This window comes from Ahaetulla prasina, chromosome 12, assembly GCF_028640845.1.
Source record: "Ahaetulla prasina isolate Xishuangbanna chromosome 12, ASM2864084v1, whole genome shotgun sequence".
NCBI lineage: Eukaryota > Metazoa > Chordata > Lepidosauria > Squamata > Colubridae > Ahaetulla > Ahaetulla prasina.
This window is the reverse complement of record NC_080550.1, coordinates 12,809,046-12,828,860: the sequence shown is the minus strand read 5'-3', so window position 1 is coordinate 12,828,860 and position 19,815 is coordinate 12,809,046. Positions and strand designations below refer to the sequence as shown.

The 19,815-nt window shown below is 43.0% G+C and overlaps 1 protein-coding gene across 1 annotated transcript; it reads left to right on the top strand.

Annotated features, from left to right (window-relative positions):
* The first annotated feature begins 3,926 nt into the window (after positions 1-3,926).
* On the top strand, positions 3,927-15,522 carry LOC131184186 (C-signal-like). Its single transcript, XM_058155228.1, has 6 exons — positions 3,927-4,169; positions 8,123-8,174; positions 10,385-10,572; positions 11,137-11,295; positions 11,441-11,551; positions 14,938-15,522. Exons 1-6 carry the CDS (start codon positions 4,023-4,025, stop codon positions 15,055-15,057), a joined length of 777 nt encoding a protein of 258 aa, XP_058011211.1. The 5' UTR covers positions 3,927-4,022; the 3' UTR covers positions 15,058-15,522.
* Positions 15,523-19,815: the final 4,293 nt, after the last annotated feature.

Genomic DNA, 19,815 nt, shown 5'->3' with positions numbered 1-19,815 from the left:
GTATAAAAGCTTACCTAATACTTACAATTCCAGGCATGCCCTTCCAAAGCTAAACACACAATTGGTTTGAGTTCTATGTTTCTATACCTGCTCTTAATGCGTAGAAATGGCTGAGTTGATCTTTTGAGCTTCTAGAAAGAAGTAAGTATCACTTTAGGTGGGCCTACAGGAACTTGGCATACTGAAGAGAACATGTCCTGGCAATTTGGATGCAGAGGATCTTTTAAAAATATTGTTTTAATTTTCAGCTTAATCAACCTTGGTTTACATTCCTTTCTGGGGTTCTCTAAGGCAGGGGTCTCCAACCTTAGCAACTTTAAGACTTGTGGACTTCAACTCCCAGAGCTGGCTGAGGAACTCTGGGAGTTGAAGTCCACAAATCTTAAAGTTGCCAAGGTTGGAGACCCCTGCTCTAAGGCACTATGAAAAGGCAGAAGAAGAATGCTCCTTTAAGGTGATTCCCTGCCCATCAAATGATAATAACTTTGAGAACATCAAATGTGGTGTCTACCAGGGCCTTCTTCTAGAATAGGACTCAAGACATGACGTTATGGTGATTCTGGTGATTTTCAGGGTTTGGTTCACCCAGTAAAATTCCTGCCCAAGAGGAGAAAGAGCTTGTCTTGGATTATTTTGAAATACCATAGAAGCAAATGAGATACAGTATTTTTTGGAGTATAAGATGCATCTGGGTGCATTTTATCTCCGAATGTAGGTCCGCCCAGCTTCTCAATCAGAGGTTTCACTGGCTGAAAAAAGCATCAGAAATGAAGCTTCAGAAAAAAAGCCCCCAAACAGAGCTTCAGAAAAAAAGCTCCCAAACAGAGCTTCAGAGGCTTTTTTTCTGAAGCTGTTTAGGAGGCTTTTAGAGACAGAATTTTTTTTTTCTGAAACAGGTTTCAGAAGTTTCAGAGGCAGAAAAAAAAAGCAAAAAAAGCAAAAAAAAGCAAGGCACAGAGCTCACAACCAAGGAACCTGTTGCTAAAATTCACCTCTGGGAACAGTTGATTGGGGATATTCCAGGAGACCAATCTACCTGCCAATCAGCTTTTTTCTTTTTCCTCCCCAAAAACTAAATAGCGTCTTATACTCCGGTGCATCTTATACTCCAAAAAATATGGTACTTAACAACCTTCCTGGATAACTTGCTCTTCCAAAGCGTGTGTGGTAACCTCTAACAAATAGGGGACATTCAGTGTAAGAGCATCAAAGTTGACACTATGGTCAAAAACCAAGTAATTATTTTGATATAATTTGCAGCATTACTGCTGCTTGGAAATAATTCGGACACTTGTTAAATTCACTTAAAGGTGAAAGCCCAAAACAGAGCAGCCAAATTTTAATTCTTGATATCTAATCTGCTTTATTATGTTGTATTTTATTGTAATCCAATACATTATTATGCTTACAAATGACAAGTGGGACATAAACATTTCATGTAAGCCAATAACTAAACAATATATCCAATGATTGGTAATGAAAACATTTTTCAATGCTTTCACTCTAGACATAGCAATAGCATTTAGATTTATATATCGCTTCATAGTGCTTTTATAGCCATCTTTAAGCGGTTTACAGAGTCAGCCTCTTGCCCTCAACAATCTGGATCCTCCTTTTACCCACCTCGGAAGGATGGAAGGCTGAGTCAACCTTGAGCCTGGTGAGATTTGAACTGCTAAACTGCTGGTAGCCGGCAGTCAGCAGAAGTAGCCTGCAGTACTGCACTCTACCCGCTGCGCCACCGTAGCTCTTTTACATCTTTTCTGTCCCTTAATCATCCTTCTCCAACCTAAAAATAATGCAGATGTGATAAATGACTAAATATGAAATAAAATATTTCAAAACTACAGAACTTTGCAAAAGAGCAACTTGTTCATATTTGTTTCTTTCCTGAGGTTTTTTAATGATGCTTAAATCACAAGCAAGCCAGAAATTCTTGGTTGTCCACTGTCAAACATCAATAGCAATTTTTCTCCTAGGAGTCAAAGCAAATTTTAGTGTCAATGGTTGATAGGCGTCCCATCCTTCGTTCATTCTCTTCCGGTTGCAACTCTTCCATCAGAATCCTGCAGAAAAAGGAGATGGGAAACTGGGACCCTCGATGGAGTTAGCATGGAATTATTTGTTTGGTCTCAACTTCTGAACTTCTTTCTATTCCAAATGATGAAAACAAGGAGAAGTAATATTAAGAAGACTTAATGAGAAGGAAGGACTCACTGGAGAAGAGCCTAATGCTGGGAAAAATTGAGGGCAAAAGAAGAAGGGGACAACAGGGGATGAGATGGCTGGATGGAGTCACTGAAGCAGTCGGCGTGAGCTTAAATGGACTCCAGGGGATGGTAGAGGACAGGAAGGCCTGGAGGAACCTTGTCCATGGGGTCACGATGGGTCGGACACGACTTCGCAACTAACAACAAATTTTTTTAAAAAAATAATTTTTATTAAACTTTTAACTTTTAAAAACAAAATAAAGAAAAATAAAACCAAAAACAAAAACACATTAAAAACACATAACAGACACAACATTACATCATATATTATTTTACAGCTTGCCATATCGATATAAATATATATTCTCTGTTCTTATTCTATCGATCCTCTACATGCTATATTTACATTGGTATCTATTTACCAATCCGTCCTTATCAGTGTTCTGTCCCCCTCGCCTCAGTCCGAGCGATGACTTAATTAGCCAGCAACTATCAGCTTCTGGCAGCAAACTAGCGAGCGTCTGCCAAGTGTCTTTGTTATCTCGCTTGATGCCGATGAGTCAACCAGGAACAAACAGTACTTCAGCTCTAGTTAAGCAGTTGATTTGCTTGCCACGAAGTGGTATAGCAGCTCTTGCTGCTTTTTATTTTCCTGTGGGGTGTGGCTCCATGACTCAGCACTTCCTAGGCCTGCCCCCACCCTTGCTTCTGTTGTTCCCACCTCTCCTGCCTACGAAACCTAGGGTCCAGCCAGGCCTGATTGCCATCAGCCGGGTCTGGAGGCGTGGCCTGGGGGGAAAAGAATCAGGGGACGGAGGCCTTATTATCTCCTCCACCTGGCTTGCCTCTGGCTTCTGGAGCTGAGCCAGGGAAGCCGGTGCTCCAGAGGTAAGTCCTGATGGCCTTTCCCCCTCACTTTCCAAGTCACTTTCTGGCAGGAGGCCCGGCTCGGGGGGCGCAGACACAACAATCCAGTTAACACAATTCAGTGGTTTACACTTCCTAATTTTAACTTAATTAGGTTAACATTCCAATTTATTATTTTGATTTCTTTTTTCTAACCAATCATATAATTTATTCCACACTTTGTAGTATTCCGACTCTTCCCTTTCCTTAATTTCTAGCTTCATCTTGTCCATTTCTGCACACTGTAAGATTTTTCGGGTTATTATTTCCTCTCCTGGAACATTGTTTTGTTTCCATCCATATGCGACAGTGATCCTTGCTGTCGTTAATATATGAAGTATTACGTATTGCAAGATTTATCTATTTTGGGTTAATTTTTCTTAATAAATAAAGTTCTAGTTTAAATTCCATTTTTAGTTGGGTAATTCCCTCTAGCCAATTTTTAATTTTTTGCCAAATTTTTTTTATCTTGGGGCACATCCACCACATCTTCCAAATTATCCTATGTATCTGAGAGTAGATGTTATTTTAATCCACAAAGCATTGAACATTCAGATTTTCAGCCTAAAACTACCTTGGGTTTAAAGGGTTTAATTGCTTTAAGCGCTTTTTTTCAGGGCAGAAAACACAGAAGAGATTCTTTAAATAAAAACATACCCACTGAACATACCAAAAGAGAAACAGCTGCGCAGAATGGGGAGGAAAAAGAAAGAAAGAAAAAAAAACCTACTGCAAGATTGGGCAAAACCCTGGGGATTGTTTGCCAAATTCCCTCCTTCTTGATTTTCTTCAGGCTTATTGTTTCCAAGTTATATAAGATGGGTGGACTGGCAATGCACTCAGTTGCGCCAATATTTAAGGAAGAGCACAAAGCAATTTCTTAGTTAGCCTGAGCCGGCAAGAGAGATGGAACAACTGAATCCACACAGCGTTCTGGTAACCGGTTCCAATCGGGGACTTGGCTTGGAGCTGGTCAGGCAGCTGGTAAAGAAAAACAACCCCCCAAAATGGATCTTTGCCACTTGCCGGGACCCGGCTGGACCTCGTGCTCAGGTGAGGCCTTCAGCTTTATGTGGGAAGAACAAAGATTTTTTGTCTGTAATGGAAATTTGCTTATCTCCTAGGTAGTGATGGTGCAGGCATGATTGTATTAGACACGATGGAGGAAATATATATATGAGTTTGTTAAATGAAGACTGGTTATATTTAAAACGTTTTAACATTGCTTTTCTTTTTCAGAAGTAGGGAGAGGGAAACAATGGGGAGTCTAATTTCTCCAATCGATTGATTGGAAGATACTTACAGTGGTCACGTATTTATAAATCTTAAGGGCCCGTGTGGGAATTTCATCACGTTTTGTTTTCGTTATCCTCGTTCAAATTAGCCACTTGCAAAATGTGCTGCTCTGGGCTAAGGATCTTTTTTTTCTTCAGGGGCAATTTAGGAGGCTTCTACTATCCCTAGACTCCCTGTAAAGGTCTTGTAGTTCTTTTCAGTTCTTCACTCACTTCGGAGCCTTTGCAACACAATGGACGCTATTTACCAGAACTGCCTCTCGTGAAGTGCCTCCCTGAGGCCTTGTATAGTATAGTCCAGGGGTCCCCAACCTTTAGGACCTCAGGGACCACCAAGTTTGTAATTTTAAATCCCGGGGACCACTAATACGAATCCAGTGCACCACTTGCTGAAGTGCCTAGACTCCCAGTGATGGGATGGGGTCCTTCAGGCACTATCTCTCCTCTCTCTTTCTCTCTTTCTCCCCCTCCCGTCTCTCCCCCCCCCTCTCATTCTTTCTGTCTTTCTCTCCCTCTCTCCCTCCCTCCCTCTCTTTCTTTCTCTCTTTCTCTCTCTTTCTCCCCCTCTCTCTCCCACTCATTCCCTCTCATTCTCTCATTCTCTCTCTCTTTCTCTCTCTCCCCCCCTCTTTCTCTCTCATTCTCTCATCTCTCTTTCTCTCTCATTCTCTCTTTCCCTCTCCCCCCTCTCTCTCACTAATTCTCTCATTCTCTCATCTCTCTTTCTCTCTCTCCCCCTCTTTCTCTCTCATTCTTTCTCTCTCTCTCTCTCCCTCTCTCATTCTCTCTTTCCTCCTTTCTCATTCTCTCTTTCCCCCCTTTCTCCCTCTTTCTCTCATTCTTTCTCTCTCTCTTTTATTGAAAAAGTTTTTACAAAAATTTTCACCCCTTTCACCCTCCCCCACTCCATCCCCTCCCTCCTCCAAAACCACCTCCCCCTCCCCCGACTTCTCAGAACAAACACAAGGTATAGTTCAAAAGAAAAAACAATCATACGCTAAATTTTCCCTAACACAAATTATAATCCTCCCCTTCTTCTCAAATCCTAACTTCCCCCATACAAGTCAGAGATAAATACATCCTAATCATTCAAAGGCAATCTGATATCTCTTAATCTGATATCTATTTTGCGTATATTCAATCCATTTTTTCCATTCAGTTAAATATTTTTCTTGTGTAGTATCTTTCAAAAAGGCTGAGATTTTAGCCATCTCAGCCAAATTAGCAACTTTCAATATCCATTCTTGTATTGTAGGTAACTCTTTTGTCTTCCAGTATTGTCCTATCAATAGTCTTGCCGCTGTTTTTCTTTCTTTCTCTCTCCCCCTTCTCTCTCACTCATTTTCTCTCTCTCCCACTCTTTCTCTCTCACATTCTCTTTCTCTCTCCCCCCTCTCTCTCTCTCACTCATTCTCTCTCTCTCTCCCACTCTTTCTCTCTTATTCTCTCATTCTTTCTCTCTTCCCATTCTCTCTCTCTCATTCTGATTCTCTCTCTCTCTCTCTCTGATTCTATTTCATTCTGTCTCTTTCTCATTCTCTCTCACTCTCTGATTCTAATTCTCTGTGTGTGTTGTGCCTTTCAGAGCCAGGCAGCTTCAAACAAGAGCTGAGAAGGGAGCGGCCCCCTGGGCGACATCCCCAGGGAGGCAGGCAAGCCAGGTGGCAGAGTGCCCTTTGAGTTTTCCCTCCAGCTGAGTAAGCAGCCCAGAGACTCCAGGAGAAGGAGGAGGAGGAGGCGGGCAGAAGCGGAGGGAGGGGGGGCGAAGTGCTCCGGAGAAACCAGGGTGCGCCGGGAAGGACCGCTGCCTGCTGCTCCAACCTCGCGAAATTGAGGTGGGGGGGTCAATACTTAATGCAAAACATCCCACTTCACACACACCCCGCACTTCTTCCAAGAAGGCGGTGCTCCCTTTCTCTCTCATTCTCTCTCTCTCTTATTCTCTTTCTCTGTCTCTCATTCTCTCATTCTGATTCTCTCTGATTCTCTCTCTCTCTCATTCTCTCTCTTTTTCTCTATTTCATTTTGTGCGGCATCAGCATTCTGCCTTGGCATATTTGCCCAACCGGTGGAGCAAAGCAGCCCTCGTCTCCTGCCGCTTGGGACTTGGAACTGTAAACAGCGTCTGATCAGGGGAGCAGCCGGATTTTGCTCTCCATTGCGGACGCCAGATCGCCCCCCTGCAAGCTCTCGTCTCTCGAGGAGCCCAGCCGAAGTTTCCCGCAACACTTCAGCGAGTGCCGATAGTTCGGCAATCCGGTAGCGATGGTGGAGCAAAGCTCTGCCCACCCGCCCAGGTGTCATTACTCCCTGGTTTTAACCAGGAAGTAATGTGTTGTTTTACCTTCTGCGCATGCACAGAAGGTTTTGTGCATGTGCATGTTTTGCACTTGTGCAGAAGGTCTGCACATGCATGTGACACATGCACTCGCTTCACTTGCACACGCAGCACATGCACTTCCAAACCAGTAAGAAAGGGAAGTAGATTTCACCCCTGCTTAGTCATTGTATGTCATGTATACAAAAAAATTGTATACCAGCATCTCCCTAAACCTCGGGTGGTGAGAAGACTCAGTGAAAATGGAGGAGAAAGAAGAGATCGCAGACATAGGGTTTTTAAAATTACAGCGGTACTTCGGTACTCATCCTTAATTGGTTCCAGGTGGTGCAATGAATACCAAAAATGATGAGTACCAAACACATTTTCCCCACAAGGAATAATGTAGCAAGTCACAAGGCAGCCAAGTTCAAGTGTGTGCATTGAGTACCAAACAAACAATAAGCATTGGGGCATTTTCACATCAAAATGTGTTGAGCGTCAAATTCGGTCAGTTTCAAAGCAGTTGAGTACCAAAATACCACTGTATTCATTGCAGAAAGAATATGTCATTCCTGTCAGGAAATGGGTAGAAACCGGCAGTGAAATCTGGCCAGATCTAACCGGCCCGCGCGAACCGGTAGCCTCATCCAACATTTCTTATATTTTCTTCAAATGAATTGTTTGCTAAGTCTGTATTCTTTAGCACAGACCTTGTTTTGGAGTCCATGGGTTGCACAAACCTATCACCTGTCAGCTTTGGAAGCCATATTAGGCCGGAAGCTTCCATGCTGCCACCCACTCACGTGTGGGAAAGTCGGAGGAAGGATTTAGTAGAGGGATTGTCTTTAGACATAGTAGCATTCTTCCTGTCAGTCAAGGTCAGGCGGATCCTGCATCTGGAGAAGGAGCGGTGGGAGTGCTGTCTCAAGATGGGAGGGTTGATGATTTGAGCATGTGATTGACTGAGGAGCGAGGGGATGGTTTTGGGGGTTTTGGTTTACTGAGGGAAAACCTGGACCTCTCAGATTCAGGTTTTCCCAGATGTGCCAGTTTACCTATCCTAGTAAATAGAACTTTGAACGATGCTTGCTTCAGAGTTTTTACTTGGAATTGGGTTTTTTTCTGGAATGCTGGCATCACAATTAAAAGAAAAAAAAATCCTGAAAGGAATAGAAAACTGTTCTGATATGAAAGTTGCTGCCTAATTGCTCACCTCTAATACTTGTTTCCAAACATTTCCTCTCTGCCCAATGACTTCCCTGCAGATTTTGCCCGTGGAAAAAATCTACTAGCATATGAAGGGGGGGAAAACAAGATGTAGTGGAAACATATTTGCCATGGTTAGCTATAAAGGAAAAGGCACTAAGTTTGTGGATTTTTTTTCCTTTCAGGACCTGAAGAATTTGGCTGCTGAACATCCACAAATCATTATCATGGCATTGGGTATGTGTCCTGAAAATCTCTTTGGTTCTTCTTGAAAAGGGGAAATTACTGGAATTCAGCAACACAGTAGATCATGCCAAGTAAGCAATTTCCATACACCCACACCAGAGCAAATAAACACTGCCTTGCATTACAATTGGTAGTTTATACAGTTTAGGCAGAATTCCAAAAATGGATTCCCGAAATAGCTCGATCTGCTACCAGACAAAGAAACAAGCATTCTCCTGGACATATGCATTGAAAGATCAGTATCCAAGCAGTGACTTTTTGTACCTTCTCTTCCATTTCTGCCAAACTTATATATGGTATTGGCAGCAAATTTGAGGGTATTATTGGGAGGAATTCTCACCTAAAACTCGGTGGTGAGTTTAGTAGCTTGCATATCTAATAAGGGTGATGATCCACCTAGCTGCACCACTCAGCCTTCGGCTGAGAGAGGCTACTACGTGCAACGTTTTACTAATTTACTAATAGAGCTGAGGTGGCGCAGTGGTGAGAGTGCAGTACTGCAGGCTACTTCTGCTTGCCTGCCGGCTGCCTGCAATTTGGCAGATCGAATCTTTTTTTTTTTTGACACAACAGTATACACAAACATTGTCGTAGATAAAAACAACACATCATGAATGAAATATATATATATATATATATATATATATATATATATATATATATATATATATATATATATATATATATATATATGTAAAAATATGCAACAGCTATGTAGATTTAATCTAATGAAGGGAACAATAGGACAGGAACGGTAGGCACTTTTGTGCTCTTATGCACGCCCCTTATAGTCCTCTTAGGAATGGGGTGAGGTCAATAGTAGACAGTTTTTGGTTAAAGATTTTGGGATTTTGAGTAGAGACTATGGAGTCAGGTAGTGAGTTCCAAGCGTTAACAATTCTGTTACAGAAGTCATATTTTCTGCAATCAAGTTTGAAGCGGTTGACATTAAGTTTGAATCTATTGTTTGCTCTTGTATTATTGCGATTGAAGCTGAAGTAGTTTTTTACAGGAAGGATATTGCAATAGATGATTTTGAATCTCACCAGGCTTAAGGTTGACTGAGCCTTCCATCCTTCCGAGGTGGGTAAAATGAGGACCCAGATTGCTGGGGGCAAGAGGCTGACTCTGTAAGCCGCTTAGAGAGGGCTATAAAAAAGCACTATGAAGCGGTATATGAGTCTAAGTGCTATTGCTATTGCTAATATGAGGTTGGACCTGTTGTTTTTCAGCCATTCAGTCCCATCTGAGTCACGTAACTGGCCGAATAACATTTCTGTATCACCTATTTAGGTGAATTGCAATTTAATAGGTTTTATGATATGCTAAGCTGTTGTAATCAGAGTTACAAACATTAATTAAATTCAGGAACTGCAATGCAGGAACCTATCAATCATGCTACTTTCATACATAACTTTCAATTTCAGAGTGGTGTGGGGGCACGATTTCAGTAAATTAGGGCTTCAGGTCAAAGTTTTATCCCATCCGTAGTTTAATAAAAGGCATGAACTCAGATACTGTCTTATCTTTATTGGCTTCCCGAAGAACATTTGGCATGTTTCAAAAGCATAAGTAGGTGACAAGTCTCTACGATCTTGAGATTACTCACCTGTTTCTTACAGGAAAGTCGTTTTGTTATAAGACAGGCGGGAAAATAGAAACAGCAGGCTCAGCAAAATGCAAGTATATTCAGAGGTGGACTTCAACATTTTTAGCAAGAGATTCTCTGTCCGGTTGCTCTGTGGGCGTGGCCATGGTGGGCGTATCCTAGTCGGCCTCCTGCACCACGGCAGGGTGTGTGTGTGTGTGTGTGTGTTTGCCCTCCCCGGGCTCTGGAGGCTTTCTTTGGGCCTCCGAGAGGGCGGAAATGGCCTCTCCAGGCTCCGGAGGCCCTCTGGAGCCTCTTGAGGCCCCTTCCCGAACTTCCAGTAGGCCGGTTTTTCACCCTCTCCGAGCCTCTGCACATGCTCTGCACTTACCTGCATCCAAAACGGGCCACGTGGGGACTCCTGGGAGGGGTGGGGTGGGGTGGGCGGAGCCAGCCAGGAGTGGGATTTGGGGGTTCTCAGAACTGCACAGAATCTTAACTAGAGGTTTTCCCGAACCCCTGCGAATGCCCAGCAGCCTACCCCTGTTTATTGGACCACTGTGCAGTATGCAAAGTTGGAGGTGAAGTAACGTACATTTCTTTTTTCCTGTAGATGCGGATGATCCATCCAGCGTCAAGGCTGCCGCAGCCAAAGTTACGGAATACCTAAAAGGGGCTGGATTGAACCTCCTGATTAATAACGCAGGGATTGTAAATATGAGCAGCCTGGAGACTGAAACACCAGAGAGCATGGCTGAGACCTACAGAACCAATGTGATTGGGCCCATGATAGTTGTCCAGGTGAGGAAACTTTCTGGTTCTTTGGAGTAGAAAGAATATTTAGATGCAGACATTCCATACCAGGGGTCTTCAACCTTGGTCGCTTTAAGACTTGTGGACTTCAACTCCCAGAATTCCTGAGATTTTTTTGTTGTCCCCAGCCACCAGAGCCTCTCTAGGAGTCTCTGGAGGCTGGAGACAGCAAAAAAGGCACTTCCTGTCCAAACGGAAGTTGGAAAATGGGGTGGGGAACGCTGTTTTCACCCTCCCCAGACTCATAGAGAAGCTCTGGAGCCAGGTGAGAGAGAAAAACGAGCTTATTGGGCCATCACATGACAGGAGAGAGGGGAGAGGGGTCGCACCTGTGGGGTGGGGTGCATAGAATTATGGGAGTGGGCATGCATGCACGCGATCCCCCCTCCCCCCACCTTCTGGAACATGATGGCAAAAAGGTTAGCCGTCACTGGTATAGGTTCTTGAGCAGTGGACTGGACTAGAAGACCTCCAAGATTATGTTCTGTTCTGTTCTGTTCTAGTCCTTGCAGAAGGTTTGACTGGCCTTCACTTGTTCCTTTCATCCTCCAGGTGTTTATTCCTTTGCTGAGGAAGGCAGCTCAAGAAAGTCCCCTGAAAGGCATGAGCTGCAGCAAAGCTGCCATCGTCAATATTTCCAGTGAAGCAGGCTCCATCACAAGCGTCCTTGAATGGCAGAGGGGCCACGTCATTGCTTATCGCTGTAGTAAGGTACAGACGAACCCATGATCCGAGAATGTAAAGCTCAATTCTGTTGTTATCCCAAGTAGGAGAAGAGCACATTTGAATGGCCTGGCACCTTTGAGAACTTAGATGAAGCATTCATTTATCTTCTTCTTCCCTCTTTTCCTCATAGTGTGCTCTGAATATGCTCTCCAAATGCCAGTCCTTGCATCTTGCCAAAGATGAGATCATGTGCGTTGCGCTGCATCCTGGATGGGTACAGACCGACATGGGAAATGTAATGGTAAGCAAATAGGAGGGGGGGGGGGATAAAAACCACCTACATTTTATACAGTGGAAATAAAACATGGACTGAATCAGAGGTGGGTTTCAGCAGGTTCTGAACAGTTCTGGAGAACCGGTAGCGGAAATTTTGTGTAGTTCAGAGAACCGGTAGTAAAAATTCTGGCTGGACCCGTCCCCCATCTATTCTCTGCCTCCCAAGTCCCAGCGGATTGGGAAGGAATGGAGATTTTGCAGTATCCTTCCCCCAGAGTGGGGTGGGAATGGAGATTTTACAGTATCCTTCCCCCAGAGTGGGGTGGGAATGGAGATTTTGCAGTATCCTTCCCCCAGAGTGGGGTGGGAATGGAGATTTTACAGTATCCTTCCCCTGCCACACCAACCAAGCCACGCCACACCCACCAAGCCACACCCACTGAACTGGTAGTAAAAAAATTTGAAATCCACCACTGGACTGAATTATCTGTTCTAGAAATGGAACGTTTCCAAAAAAAGAATCTAACCTCCAGATTACGCTGAATCTTTTCCTGAATCTTACCATTCCAGGGTTATTTATCCGAACAATTTCAGGAAGTAGCGCTTGGGTTTTTTCTTGAGATGCTGTAGTTTTATGTTAAATTAGGTTTTGTCTAAAATAATATGTACCAAGTACCATGAAATAGCATGGAATCCTGTGGTCTCAGAAGAGGTTTCAGCATGCTCCTGAAGGAATCTGAACATTTCTGTAGTCACCAGAATAGTACATTTCGGGATCAACTTTTCTACATCACTGTGTTGTGACACCAGCCCCCAAACCTGGCCCCATGCCCGACAGTGACTCCTAGAGTGAAGGGGAAGGGCTGGTAAGGCTTACCTCGGGAGCACTGATTCCTTTGGCTCGGCTCCAGGAGCCAGAACCACACCAGTCGGAGGACGTAATGAGGTCGTCATCCCCTGATTCCTCCCTTCTCCAGGCTACACCTTCAGACCCAGCTGATAATAATAATCAAGCTTGGCTTGACCCGCGCTTCAGAAGATTAGAGAGGCAGTGTCATCAAAAGGAAGGGTGGGGCAGGAGCCCCACCCCACAGGATATATAAGGAGCTTTGGGACTGCTCTCACTCCACGGGAAGCAAAAGTTTAGCTGAACCGTTTCAAAAAGAGCTGAAAGTCTTGCTACGTGAGTCATTTGTTTGAACTTTGGCAGGCAGCTGCGATTTCTCTGCCAGGACTGATAAGAGCCGTGAATCCACTGGCTGAAGGCCAGCTCGTGAGTCTGAAGTGGGGAAGGAGACAGAACACACTGTCAGTGAATTTATGTTAGCTGCTACTGGATAGGGTGTCAGCTGTGGAAGCCATATTAGGCCCGAAGCTTCAATGTTGCCACTTTCTCATGTGTGGAAAAGTAGGAGGGGGGATTTAGTAGAGGGGTTGTCTTTAGACATAATAGTATTCTTCCTGTCAGTCAAGGTCAGGCTGATCCTGCATCTGGAGAAGGAGTGGTCGGAGTGCTGCCTCAGGATGGGATGGATGGTGATTGGAGCAAGTGATCGACTGAGGAGTGAGGGGATGGTTTTGGGGGTTTTGATTTACTGAGGGAAAACCCAGACGGCTCAGATTCGGGCTGTCCCAGATGTGCCAGTTTACCTATTCTACTAAATAGAATTTTGAAAAATGCTTGCTTCAGAGTTTTTACTTGGAGTTGGGGGGTTTTCTGGAATGCTGACATTAACCCAAATCTCCCTTAAAGCATAACAGCACCCCGAAAGGGGGCTGTCAGGGGTGCTGAGCCCCAGCATCTAACTAAACCTCAGGTGGTGCGAAGACTCAGTGACAATGAAGGAAAAAGAAGAGATCGCAGACATAGGGTTTTTAAAATTACAGTGGTACCTCGGTACTCATCCTTAATTGGTTCCAGGTGGTGCAATGAATACCAAAAATGATGGTACCAAACATATTTTTCCCACAAGGAATGATGTAGCGAGTCACAAGGCAGCAAAGTTCAAATTTGTGCATTGAGTATCAAACAAACAATAAGCATTGTGGCATTTTCGCATCAAAAGGTATTCAGAGTCAAATTCTCTCAGTTTCAAAGCAGTTGAGTACCAAGATACCACTGTATTCATTGCAGAAAGAATATGTCATTCCTGTCAGGAAATGGGTAGAAACAAGCAGTGAAATCCGGCCAGATCTATCCGGCTCGCGTGAACCGGTAGCTCCCACAGTGGGAGGCTCCGCCCACCTGCCCAGACGTCATTACATCCTGTTTTCGACCCTCTGTATATGCGCAGAAGGTTCTGCGGATGCAAAAGAGGCACGCGCTCACACTCCCAAACTGGTAGTGAAGGTAAGTGCATTTCACCGCTGGTAAAAAACCTAAGGTTTCTGTTTTATGGAACACACTGGTCCAAAAATCAGTCATGTGAAGTTGAGCCTCTTCAATTCTGTAAACTTCCAGTGGGTCTTTATGATGCAGTGGCCAATTTATCTGTTTATTACATTTATATGTTGCCCGTCTCACCGGTAAGGCAATACAATTGTCTCATGAACAGTTCTGTTAATTTTGAGGGTGATGTAAAAGCATATCTGTTCAATAATTTTGTGATAATTTTAAAAAAAAATTAAACAGGACTCTCCATTCCCTGATTCCACTTCAGCAAGGCTTGTTCTCTGATATAATTTCTTGTCTAGTAACATTTTCTTGCTGATAGAGCTTGGAAATATACCATATTAAATATACCATCACCTATCTCCTTCCACTGTATGACGATAACTTTGTTGCTTGTATCCTTACGATTGATATTGATTGTTTCCTGATTGCTTATTTGTACCCTATGATTATCATTAAGTGTTGTACCTTATGATTCTTGATGAAGGTATCTTTTCTTTTATGTACACTGAGAGCATCTGCACCAAAGACAAATTCCTTGTGTGTCCAATCACACTTGGCCAATAAAAAATTCTATTCTATTCTATTCTATTCTATTCTATTCTATTCTATTCTATTCTATTCTATTCTATTCTATTCTATTCTATTCTAATTTTTGACGAATGTATCTTGTCTGTTTATCTGCACTGAGAGGATATGCACCAAAGACAAATTCCTTGTGTGTCCAATCACACTTGGCCAATAAAAAATTCTATTCTATTCTATTCTATTCTATTCTATTCTATTCTATTCTATTCTATTCTATTCTAATTTTTGACGAATGTATCTTGTCTGTTTATGTGCACTGAGAGGATATGCACCAAAGACAAATTCCTTGTGTGTCCAATCACACTTGGCCAATAAAAAATTCCATTCTATTCTATTGCCTTGAATTCTTTCAGTCGATGTTACTGGGCCTTTAGGCTGTTTTCACTATCAACTTCTTTCATCCCTTGCCTGTGTTTTTTTTTTTTCCCCAGGGAGCACCCCCACTGACACTGGAGCAGAGTTTGCGAGCTATTCTGAAGACCCTTGGCCATCTGTCTGAGAAAAATACTGGCACGTTCATTAACTGGGAAGGGAATCTTGTGCCCTTGTGAGACAACCAAGATTTTGTTTCTCTGCACTGAAAGACAACCTTCTCACCAAAGGCAATGCAGATTTCTATCTTCAGTGCTCATTATATCCTGCTCTGCTTCCTATGCTCCAACTCTCCTTTGCTTCAGGTAATCTGTCTGGTGCCCATAAAATGTTGCTCAGCCAAGGCTCTTTCAAACTGCAGGTGCCAATGATATGACTTCTAGGTGTCACCGGCAGCGGTTGCAAAGCAGCCATTTCGTAGGAGAGAATTTTCTTTCCAGGTGTCTAGAATCTAAAGCATACATTTAAGAGATGCATCCATTCATGAGGATGGCCTCTGCCCCAATTCCACATCTGGGGATGCAAGTCTAGACATGGGCTGTACTTCTCTTGCAAAAAAGACCATCTGGAACATTTTATACTTCCAATATGTTAATCTATTTTTTTAAAGACTGTTACACATGAAATAAAACTGATTAAACACCTGTTTTGTTAATGATAAATTGTCCATTCATTAGGAGTATTGGCCAAGGAAGGAAGCAATCTGTGGTGGTTTTGAACTTGCAGATACTCACAAGGGATTTTCTGGAGGTCCCCATAAAAGTCTTGAGATTTATAACCGGTGATCTATGAATTCTGATGAGTCTGATTCTTTTCTCAATTTCCTCAGTTCGTTCATAAATGAAAGGAAAAAAAATTAAAAAAAACTGTTCTTGAATAAAGAAGCCAATTGGTTTACCATTTCCCCACTCAGGAGTATCTGGAAGAAGTTAGCTAGAGAAGACTCTCACGTTTGGTCAGTGGAGACTTCATTTTGCTTCATCTCGACTGGGAATCAGTGGTGGAATTCAGATTTTTTTACTACTGGTTCTGTGGGCATGGCTTGGTGGGCATGGCAGGGAAAGGATATTGCAAAATCTCCATTCCCACCCCACTCCAGGGGAAGGATTCTGCAAAACCCCATTCCCTCCCCACTCCCGGGGGAAGGATATTGCAAAAAACTTCATTCCCACCCCACTCCTGGGGCCAGCCAGAGGTGGTATTTGCCGGTTCTCCGAACTGCTCAAAATTCTCCAGAACCTGTCAGAACCTGCTGAATAGCATCCCTGTTGGGAATCCCATTTTCTTTAAGTGAACAAGCTTCAGTTGACTTGTACCAGATGTTTTGGCAATATTGCTGAGCCTGAAGTTCATGCCTCATGCATTTTATCAGGATGGCACAGGTCTCTTGTCTCGTTCTCATATAACGTCACTTTCCATTTCATTCCCTTCTTTGGCTCTCGCAGGCTAAGAATACTTGAATATTATGTCACTTGAATATTTTGAAGGAGAGTGAGTAAGATGTGTGTGAGTTACACACATTCATTTAGTGATCTTTTGAAGTTGGAAGGACACTGAAAGATGTGGTTTATGACCATTTTCCACATTTAACGACAGTTGCAGCGTTCCTATGGTCACTTGATAAAAATTCAGGCCCTTGGCAACTGGCATGTATTTAAGACAGTTGCGGTTGCAGTGTCCAAGGTCATGTGAACCCTTTTTGTGATCATCTGACAAGCAAAGTGAATCGGGAAGCCAGATTCACTTTTACAGCTGTGTTACTAACTTAATAACTGCAGTGATTCAACTATGGCAAGAATGATCATAAAATGAAGAGCACCAGGAGGCTCCAGTTAGTCCAGAATGCGGCCGCGCGGGTGATAGAAGGAGCACCGTGTTGCTCCCATATAACACCTATCCTGCGCGGCCTGCACTGGCTGCCGGTAGCCTTCTGGGTGCAATTCAAGGTTTTGGTCATCATCTTTAAAGCGCTCCATGGCTTAGGACCGGGGTATCTACGAGACCGCCTCCTGCCGCCGATAGCCTCCCAACGACCGGTGCGCTCCCACAGAGCGTGCCTCCTCCGGATGCCATCGACCAAGCAATGCAGGTTGGTGACCCCCAGGGGGAGGGCCTTCTCTGTGGCAGCACCGGCCCTGTGGAACGAGCTTCCTCCAGGGTTACGACAACTCCCAGACCTCCGGACCTTCAGACGTGAACTGAAGACTTTATTATTTCAACGAGCTGGACTAGCCTAAGAATAAAATATTTTAGTTAATTTTAATGGGTTTTAACCGGGTTTTACCGTTTTAGTTATTTGGCGATTGAAATATTTTGTTTTAATTGGGTTTTAAATTGCTTATTTATTATTGTTGTATTTTAATATGCCTGTGAACCGCCCTGAGTCCTACGGGAGATGGTGCGGTATAAAAGTATAAAAATAAATAAATAAAATAAATAAATGGGGCAAAACTTAACAACTGTCTCACTTAGCAATGGAAATGTTGGGTTCAGTTGAGGTCATAAGTAGAGTACTACCTGCAGACCAGTATAATCTAAAGGGTTTAGCACCCTTCAGATTTGTTGTTGTTAGTTGTGAAGTCGTATCCGACCCATCGCAACCCTATGGACAACGTTCCTCCAGGCCTTCCTATCCTTAACCATCCCCTGGAGTCCATTTAAACTCATGCCGACTGCTTCAGTGACTCCATCCAGCCACCTCGTTCTCTGCCGTCCCCTTCTTCTTTTGCCCTCAATCTTTCCCAGCATTAGGCTCTTCTCCAGTGAGTCCTTCCTTCTCATTAGGTGGCTCAAAGTATTTCAGTTTCATCTTCAGGATCATCAGTCAGGGTTGATCTCCTCTAGGACTGACCAGTTTGATCACCTTGCAGCCCAAGCGACTCGCAGGAGTCTTCTCCACCACCAGATTAACTGGTTACTGACTGACAATAACTTTTGGGAACATTAAGTGCGGTGTCTACCAGGACCATCTCTAAGAAGGCCGAAGACATGACGTTATAGTAATTCTGGCAACTTCTTGGACTTGATTTCAACAGTATTTTTGTGCTGGCTTTTCTGCAATCCCTGCCTAACTGATAAGAAAAAGCTTGTTTTGGGCTACATGAATGACCTTTTCAGATAACTTAATGAAATAGGTGGTATCTGTTCAGCTCAGTGTGAAGTTTCAAAGTTGATACTGCAAAAAAAAAAACCCAAAACAAAACCACGTCCTTGTGATTTTTTGATGCAACTTGCAATATTATTGCTTGCTGGAAATAATTCTGGCAGCTGCAAACCACGGTTCTAACTTCTTGCACCGAAATACACAAACCAATACTTAAATGATACACTTAACAAAGGACAATGTGGAAGACTTTCTTTCTCGGTGCCTGCTATCTCAGCATACCCTTTTTGTACCCAAATTATCCTCCTCCCATGGAAATGGATCCAAGAAAAGCTACATACAATAAAACTTTACGAGCTTTGTGAAAGATCTCACATCCGGGTTTAAAACAGGATAACAGAATAACAGAGTAGGAAGGGACCTTGGAGGTCTTCTAGTCCAGCCCCATGCTCAAGCAGGAGACCCTATACCATTTCAGACAAGTGACTATCCGGTTTCTTCTTAAAAACCTCCAGTGATAAAGCATCCATAACTTCGGGAGGAAAGTTGTTCCACCGATTAATTATCCCCACTGTCAGGAAATCTCTCCTTAGTTCTAAGGTTGAGTCTCTCCTTGATTTGTTTCCATCTGTTGCTTCTTGTGTTGCTTTCAGCTACTTTGGTGAATAGGTTGGCTCCCTCTTCTTTGTGGCAGCCCCTCAGATATTGGAAGACTATCTTTTTATTTATTTTTATTTATTTATTTTGTCGAGTACCTATTAGATAATATATATAAATATAAGCATGAACTGAATAGTAAAATGAATACAATTCAAGCGAACATTAGGACATTATGCACGCCCCTTACAGACCTCTTAGGAATGGGGTGAGGTCAACCCTAGTCCTTCTCATTAAAGGTCAGTTTTGAATTCATCAGAAGAGGCTGCTGAAGTTGTGTTCGTTGGGGGGTTTTTTGACAATTTTTCTGACACTGAAAACAATCAACTGACGGAACAGAAGTTGCCTTCTGAAGTTATGGGAGCTTCATCCCTGGAGGCTTTCAAGAAGAGACTGGACTGCCATCCTGCTTGGGTGGGGGGTTGGAATAGATGGCCTCCAAGATCCCTTCCCACTCTGTTAATCTGAAGTCACAAGCACACGCAGCAGCTATAGAATAGAATAGAACAGAACAGAACAGAACAGAACAGAACAGAACAGAATAGAATAGAATAGAATAGAATAGAATAGAATAGAATAGAATAGAATAGAATAGAATAGAATTCTTTATTGGCCAAGTGTGATTGGACACACAAAGAATTTGTCTTTGGTGCATATGCTCTCAGTGTACATAAAAAGACAAGATACATTCATCAAGAATTGAACAGAACAGAACAGAACAGAATAGAACAGAACAGAACAGAAAAAAAAGAAAAGAAAAGAATTTTTTATTGACCAAATGTGATCGGACACACAAGGAATTTGTCTTGCTGCATATGCTCTCAATGTACATAAAAGAAAAGATACGTTCATAATGATAGTCATAGGGTACAAATAAGCAATCAGGAAACAATATCAATATAAATTGTAAGGATACAAGCAACAAAGTTACAGTCATATAGTCATAAGCGGAACACTTGTCTCCTGACAAGCTTCAGTGCCAATTGCTGTTCTGGGACTCATATTTCATGACAATTCGCTTTATTTCGCCTCACAGCAAAGTAAACGTCTTGAAGGGCATTCACCTGGGGGGGAAAAAATCACTATATATATATATATATATTTGTTTTCTGAGGTTTTCACGGGTGTTTGTATGTAGGTCTTTGGTTGTTTGGGTTTTCTCCCGTGTAAAATTAGA